Consider the following 8,370-nt stretch of genomic DNA (forward strand, 5'->3'; position numbering starts at 1 on the left):
AGAGGTAAGGAGAGAGATAGAGAACGAGGTAGAGCGAGAGGTAAGGAGGGGGGTAGAGAGAGGTAGAGAGTCAGGTAGAGAGAGTTAGGGAGAGAGGGAGGGAGATAGAGAAAGAGGTATAGAGAGAGGTAAGGAGGGGGGTAGAGAGAGGCAGAGAGAGATAGGGAGAGAGGGAGGTAGAGAGAGATAGAGAGAGGTAAGGAGAGAGGTAGAGTGGGAGGTAGAGAGAGAGGTAAAGAGGGGGTAGAGAGAGGTAGAGAGAGAGGTAGAGAGGGGGGTAGAGAGAGGTAGAGAGAGATAGGGAGAGAGGTAGAGAGATAGAGAGAGGTAAGGAGAGAGGTAGAGAGGTAGAGAGAGGTAAGGAGAGAGGGAGGTAGAGAGAGAGAAATTGACCGACAGACAGACAGGTTCTTGGGCTTTTTGAGGTTTGTTTGTTTGTTTTTTGGCCAGTGTCTTTGTGTTAATAGATAAATACTGGGATGTTGTGTTGTTCACCAGGAGCAGAAGAGGCAGATGGAACAGATGACTGAGTGTCAGCAGGGGGCAACATTCACAGGTACAGTCAAACTCCACACTAACATGGAAATATAAACTCAGCAAAGAAAGAAACGTCCTTTTTTCAGGACCCTGTCTTTCAAAGATCATTCGTAAAAATCCAAATAACTTCACAGATCTTCATTGTAAAAGGGTTTAAACACTGTTTCCCCATGCTTGTTCAATGAACCATAAACAATTAATGAACATGCACCTGTGGAACGGTCATTAAGACACTAACAGTTTACAGACGGTAGGCAATTAAGGTCAGTTATGAAAACTTAGGACACTAAAGAGTCCTTTTTACTGACTCTGAGAAACACCAAAATAAAGATTCCCAGGGTCCCTGCTGATCTGTGTGAACGTGCCTTAGGCATGCTGCAAGGAGGCATGAGGACTGATGTGGCCAGGGCACAATGTCCGTATCGTGAGAAGCCTAAGACAGCGCTACAGGGAGACAGGACGGACAGCTGATCATCCTCGCAGTGGAAGACCACGTGTAACAACACCTGCACAGGATCGGTACATCCAAACATCACACATGTGGGACAGGTACAGGATGACAACAACAACTGCCCGAGTTACACCAGGAATGCACCATCCCTCCATCAGTGCTCAGACTGTCCACAATAGGCTGAGAGAGGCTGGACTGAGGGCTTGTAGGCCTGTTGTAAGGCAGGTCCTCACCAGACATCACCGGCAACAACGTCGCCTATAGGCACAAACCCACCGTCACTGGGGTGCTCTTCACTGACGAGTCGCGCTTTTGTCTCACCAGGGGTGATAGTCGGATTCGCGTTTATCGTCAAAGGAATGAGCGTTACACCGAGGCCTGTACTCTGGAGTGGGATCGATTTGGAGGTGGAGGGTCTGTCATGGTCTGGGGCGGTGTGTCACTGCATCATCAGACTGAGCTTGTTGTCATTGCAGGCAATCAACGATGTGCGTTACAGGGAAGACATCTTCCTCCCTCATGTAGTACCCTTCCTGCAGGCTCATCCTGACATGACCCTCCAGCATGACAATGCCACAAGCCATACTGCTCGTTCTGTGCTTGATTTCCTACAAGACAGGAATGTCAGTGTTCTGCCATGGCCAGCGAAGAGCCCGGATCTCAATCCCATTGAGCACGTCTGAGACCTGTTGGATCGGAGGATGAGGCCTAGGGCCATTACCCCCAGACATGTCAGGGAACTTGCCGGTGCCTTGGTGGAAGAGTGGGGTAACATCTCACAGCAAGAACTGGCAAATCTGGTGCAGTCCATGAGGAGGAGATGCACTGCAGTACTTAATGCAGCTGTTGGCCACACCAGTTACTGACTGTTACTTTTGATTTTGACCCCCCCTTTGTTCAGGGACACATTATTCAATTTATGTTAGTCACACGTCTGTGGAACTTGTTCAGTTTATGTGTCAGTTGTTGAATCTTATGTTCATACAAATATTTACACGTGATAAGTTTGCTGAAAATAAACGCAGTTGACAGTGAGAGGACGTTTATGTCACGTTTTATTTCCCTATTCATTCCAGGAAGTATTATCTAAATAATCTTGGCTTTCATTATCTCTATCAGGTACTCAACATGACATGAAATTAGAAGTATGGATATTATCTGGTCTTATACTCGCTATCTCCTTCCCCCGCTATCTCCTTCCCTCGCTATCTCCTTCCCTCACTTCTCTCTCTATCTCCTTGCCTCTTTCTAGGTGGTGGTCGGCCTCTCCCTCCAGATTGTGTTGGAGGCGGGGGTTACCCCCTGGGTGTTCCCCAGCTATCCCACGGTGGTCCCCTCCCATCTGGGCCCGGCCACCTCTCCCTTCCCCCTGGACATCCAGGCCACCCAGGCCAACCCGGACCCCCAGGATCTCTCACCCAAGTGGGCAGGCCGGGAGGCGCCTTCATGGGTGGTCCTCCAGGCTCCAAGCAGCCCCTCTATCTCCCTTCACAGGTAAGATAAACTAACAGTTGAGACAAGACAGTTGTTTTTGTGTTTTTCTTGCATTTCCTCATTCTCCTTGTTGTTGTTTACAGGGTGGAGAGTTTGTTGGTGCTGGTGGTATGCCAATGAGACAACCACAGTTGGCACACGGCATGATGGGAATGGGCGGTCCTGCTGGTCCTCCAAGGCCTGGGATGCAGCAACAGGTGTCCAGGATGGGGATGACAATCGGGGGGTTGGGGCCCGGGTCAGGGCCTGGTTCGGGGTCTGGTCACCCACAGCATCTACGACAGGCCCTGCACCATAGTGGTGGAGGGGCACCACTCCCACGTATGATGTTTACCGCTCAGCAAACACACCAACACCAACAGACTGCAATGTGGCCTCCTCAGCAGCAGGGGGGGCTAGTGAATTCCATGCAGCATCGCATGCCCTGCAGCGATGGCCACATGGACCCGTCGGCTAATCACCAGCAGTCGCACGGACACATATTTCCTGGAGGGGGTGGAGGCTCCAACGGAAGCTGCAACCCGAACCCCAACGCCCAGTTTACCCAGCAGGCATTGCGATCGGGGATGCCCGGAGGCGGGGGTGGTAACAATTTTGCCCCCCACCAAGGACCTCCATCATTACCCTCCAACCAAGGGGTCGGGGTGCCGTCCTTACCCAGGAGACTGATGCAGAAGCTGGGTGTATCAACGACAGGGCAGCCCCTACCCTCCATGGTCCACCAAGGGCTTCAGCCTGGTATGAGGCCCAGGGGACCCCTCTCGGCCCTGGCTGGAATGAAACCCATTCCCCCTGGTATGATCCACCACCCAGGCCACGGTATGGCCCCACCTAGCTATCCTGCCTCTGGGGCCGTCGTCACCAAACACCCACACCAACATCCCCATCCCCATGGGCCTGGGTATGGACCAGGTCAGGGGAACCCTGGACACAAGCTACCCCCGTATGAGTACACTCAGCGGGGGCAGAGTAATGGGGGGATGGGGGGTAGACCTGGTGGTGGTGGAGGAGGGGAGGTAGACTTTATTGATACTCTGGTGGGGTCGAACGAGGACTGGCTCAATAACCTCACTATGATAGACGAGTACCTGGAGCAGAACTCATAGGCGTGTGGTCAAAGGGTAAATGTCAGGGGTCAGTAAATTGACCTCATTCCTGTATAGAAACACTGGGGTTAGGAGTGTGACATGGACAGGGGATATAAAGGGCGTATGAAGGCTTTATAACTGGTAATAACAGGTGTGTGTACATTTCTAGAAGGTTGTAGAAAGTGCCATGGTTATACCTAACTTGAATGGACGGTTTGAGTGAATGTGATTGGTTGTTTCAGAGTGATCGGAGCACTACACAGCCAATCCGCTGCTGCCGCATAAACCAACCTCCCACCCCAAAATGGCTACATTCCCCGCAAGGTGTGCTGTCCCTTATCGCTGGAGGCCATATTGGAAAGAGGGAATGGACTAAAAACGGAACTCACGGAACACATGGAACACACAGAACCTCATCATCACATGGTTACCTGGGAAACAGAAGCTTCACTCTAAAGAGCTAGCAACAGAGTAGTGGAGTCCATTGGACTAATAAAGTTATTTGAAATCCTATCCTGAAATCCTAACACACTGTGATTGGATAAAATCAATGTCCTCCAGCAATGCAATTGGTCCAATGTTTTTCAGTGTATTGTTGTGATCTGTTTCTAAAATAGCAGTTGAATTTGCAACACCAAATCTGAGGTTTACTTTTGTATCAAAGTCATTGAGTGTGAGCTCAAAAACACAACAATTGCAGATTAACCATTCGGATTATCTCCTGGTCTCACATAAGGTCTTTGAGCCAATCAAAGGTGAATTAATATACAGAGAAATACAGCCAATCCCTGATCAATTTGGGGTCATATAAATCACTGATTGGCCAAAGGAACTACAGAGGTGATCAGCCAATGTTGCCATGGCAATTTGTTATCACTATTTTGATTGAGATCAGTTATGTGGGGGCTTGTAAATAGTAAACTATTTTGATTGGGATCAGGTGTGTGGGGGCTTGTAAATAGTAAACTATTTTGATTGGGATCAGGTGTGTGGGGGCTTGTAAATAGTAAACTATTTTGATTGGGATCAGGTGTGTGGGGGCTTGTAAATAGTAAACTATTTTGATTGGGATCAGGTGTGTGGGGGCTTGTAAATAGTAAACTATTTTGATTGGGATCAGGTGTGTGGGGGCTTGTAAATAGTAAACTATTTTGATTGGGATCAGGTGTGTGGGGGCTTGTAAATAGTAAACTATTTTGGTAAACTGTATCATACACAAAAGAGAAGTACACATATTTATACTTCTTTTCTGCAGATTAAAAGTCTTCAGATTCCCTTTGTATATAAATAATAAAATAAAAAGATTGAAATTATAGCTCACAAAATGAAATCTGTTTTACACTAGAAGAATCTTATTTTAATTTGTTTTAAATATGCAAGACAATACAGTTGAGTTTTTTCTCAGTAATACTGTGTATTACAATGTTATGACATAATTGTTATGTTTTTGACATAACGCGACTCCTGGTGCCCCAATGGCAAAAGGGTTCTTTTGAAAGGTGATGGAGAACATTTACGAACACACACACACCATCTCTCACTCTGGCACTACCCCGCACTCCATACCTGTGAGGTGAAAGTTGATCATCTTGGTCCATCTACTGTAGTGTAATATCTTTGTTCACAGACAATATATCTGTCGATTTAGACATTATCAACATTTCATTGCAATCCAAGACTACAATATAATCTGTTAGATCTGTATGACCTTTTCACAAGGTAAGCAACGTGTAAAGTGGAAGGCACTATCATAGAATTAGAATGAGTAGAACAGGCACACCCATTCAACTCAATTGTGCTATTGGGTTCCAATTCCTTTTGTTTCGTTCTATTTCTAATGGCACTTTGCTATGTATGTCATTCCAATACCCACAACAATCTACTGTGCCGCACTCTATAAGGACACATGTAAATAGTCTATAGAGTTGGCTCCTCTCCTTGTCTCCTTTCCTTCATTCACACTGATCTGAACAAAATTACCGGTCGGGTGAAAGCTGGTTTGCTAGTAGGATTCCGCCATATTGCTTTCACCTATCCTATTCCTATCCATTCACATTGGTGCTGATGACAGAGAGGAGACTAGGAGAGTAAGCTTGTTATGACTATTAGGAGGCACCCCCAGCAGGGTTTCCCCTACCGTAGGACCACACGGCGATTTATAAGCCATGACAAGGGGTTCATCGATTATCTGTGATTACATTTCTGTTCTTGTCTTGAGTTTTTTTATTTTATATATATAATAAACTGTATAGATGGGAAAAAATAATGAAAATAAATGCCGTCTGGCTTTTTTATTTCACACTGTTTCTGCCAAGTTCTGTTTTTCACTCTGTTTTTTAATAACTCCCTTCCTTTTCCACTTATTTGTCATTCCCGAGGTGTTGCCTAGTTTAATTACCATGTCTAAACAATAGCCTTCCACTCCTATTCTTCCCTTTGTCTAGCATGCGTCACGTTGACACGTTCCACCTTCCATGATGTTAGCTAGTGGCGGCCTCTAGTGGTCATTCTATGAACTACACATATAACCTCCTGGGCATTTTAATGTGTCAAGTAATGAGCACAGGACAAAGATTTCCCGTCAATTCTGCAGTTAACGTGATTCATGACAACGTCGCACTTTGGAACCATAGTGGGGGAAACCTTGTTCACTTCTCAAGCTTTCTCTCTGAACTTATATTGAACCCAAAGGCTTTCACATGTATGCACACACACACACACACACAAACACTTTCTCCCTGAGATTGTGGTTAACAGTCATCCCACACGTCTACAGAAAGCAGAAGCTCTGTGTGTGCATGTGGAGGAGTGTTTGTGTGAGTTTGCGTGTAGAGCGTGTGTGCGTGTAGAACGTGTGTATGGTGGTCGTATGCATCATTGAACTAGCATGCATTTAGCTGCAGGAAACAAATGACCTCTCATGATGTTTCTCTATGAAGTAGCCTGAATCTCTCCATGTCATTATTGTGTGTGTGTGTGTGTGTGTGTGTGTGTGTGTGTGTGTGTGTGTGTGTGTGTGTGTGTGTGTGTGTGTGTGTGTGTGTGTGTGTGTGTGTGTGTGTGTGTGTGTGTGTGTGTGTGTGTGTGTGTGTGATGGGCAGTATTTGTGTTACATGTATATGAAATACGTATTTCAATTACTTCTGAGTATTTTGCCATATAGCAGCATACCACCCTGCATACCACTGCTGGCTTGCTTCTGAAGCTAAGCAGGGTTGGTCCTGGTCAGTTCCTGGATGGGAGACCAGATGCTGCTGGAAGTGGTGTTAGAGGGCCAGTAGGAGGCCCTTTTTCCTCTGGTCTAAAAAATATCCCAATTCCCCAGGGCAGTGATTGGGGACACTGCCCTGTGTAGGGTGCAGTCTTTTGGATGGGACGTTAAACGGTTGTGTCCTGACTCTCTGAGGTCATTAAAGATCCCATGGCACTTATCGTAAGAGTAGGGGTGTTAACCCCGGTGTCCTGGTTAAATTCCCAATCTGGCCCTCAAACCATCAGGGTCACCTAATAATCCCCAGTTTACAATTGGCTCATTCATCCCCTCCTCTCCCCTGTAACTATTCCTCAGGTCGTTGCTGCAAATGAGAACATGTTTTCAGTCAACTTACCTGGTAAAATAACGGATAAATAAAAAATTAAAAAATATATATTTATTTCACCGGCCTGAACTATAATTCAATGTATTTTGTAACAACGTACTTTCCGGGCCTGAAATTTGTATTTTACAAATACAAAATACTTTTCTATATCATTTTTTATAGTGGTTCACAATCTTGTGGACCCTTTCAACCTGCATTGGTATAAGAAGTCTGATGGCACTATGGTGTGATAAGAGTGTCTGCCTGCTAAATGTCCAAAATGTACAATGTAAAAATGAACACTTGCAAAGCATGCTGGGTATTATTGTAATGAGCTCCGCCACAAAACAAGGCCAATAATTATATCCAGTGTGCTTTGCATTTTTACATTTACATTTTGGTCATTTAGCAGACACTCTTATCCAGAGTGTCAGAGTCAGTGCATTCAACTAAGTTAGATAAAGAACTGCATATCACAGTCCTTTGTTACTGAAAATGTTGTTGTTGTAGTGAGGCATTTGAAATGATAAAATACTCCAATATACCTGTATTTTATGTAAATACAATACTTTCAAAAGTATTTAGTATTTCAGTTTGATACATTGGTCTATATAGTGTCTTGTAAACTCAGCAAAAAAAAAACGCCCCTTTTTCAGGACCCTGTCTTTCAAAGATAATTCGTAAAAATCTAAATAACTTCACAGATCTTCATTGTAAAGGGTTTAAACACTGTTTCCCATGCTTGTTCAATGAACCATAAACAATTAATGAACATGCACCTGTGGAACGGTCATTAAGACACTAACAGCTTACAGACGGTAGGCAATTAAGGTCACAGTTATGAAAACTTAGGACACTAAAGAGGCCGTTCTACTGATTCTGAGAAACACCAAAAGAAAGATGCCCAGGGTCCCTGCTGAACGTGCCTTAGGCATGCTGCAAGGAGGCATGAGGACTGCAGATGTGGCCAGGGCAATGAATTGCAATGTCCGTATTGTGAGATGCCTAAGACAGCACTACAGGGAGACAGGACGGACAGCTGATGTTGTGTTTCAGGACATAGAGAACAAGCTAACTAACCATCTGTCTGCTTCATGGTTGCCTTTAATGGATAAAAACCTCACAGGCAACGTGAAACATGTATCTCTTCACATTTTATTTTATTTTTTACATTATTTATTGAATATTCGAAACATACAATATACTTGCAGTGAAGCCGCTC

General features: G+C 45.2%; 1 protein-coding gene across 1 annotated transcript in view; it reads left to right on the forward strand.

The window, feature by feature from the left end:
• The window catches only part of LOC115127271 (trithorax group protein osa-like), a 168,037-nt gene extending 162,168 nt beyond the window's left edge, over positions 1–5,869 (forward strand). Inside the window, exons 4-6 of the mRNA XM_065025285.1 lie at positions 499–556; positions 2,241–2,482; positions 2,566–5,869. Coding sequence (XP_064881357.1) covers positions 499–556; positions 2,241–2,482; positions 2,566–3,588 — 1,323 coding nt within the window. The 3' untranslated portion in view covers positions 3,589–5,869. The remainder of the gene's footprint in view (positions 1–498; positions 557–2,240; positions 2,483–2,565) is intronic.
• The last annotated feature ends 2,501 nt before the right edge of the window (positions 5,870–8,370 follow it).

The sequence above is a fragment of the Oncorhynchus nerka genome, linkage group LG12, assembly GCF_034236695.1.
Source record: "Oncorhynchus nerka isolate Pitt River linkage group LG12, Oner_Uvic_2.0, whole genome shotgun sequence".
In the NCBI taxonomy this organism is placed as follows: Eukaryota; Metazoa; Chordata; class Actinopteri; order Salmoniformes; family Salmonidae; genus Oncorhynchus; species Oncorhynchus nerka.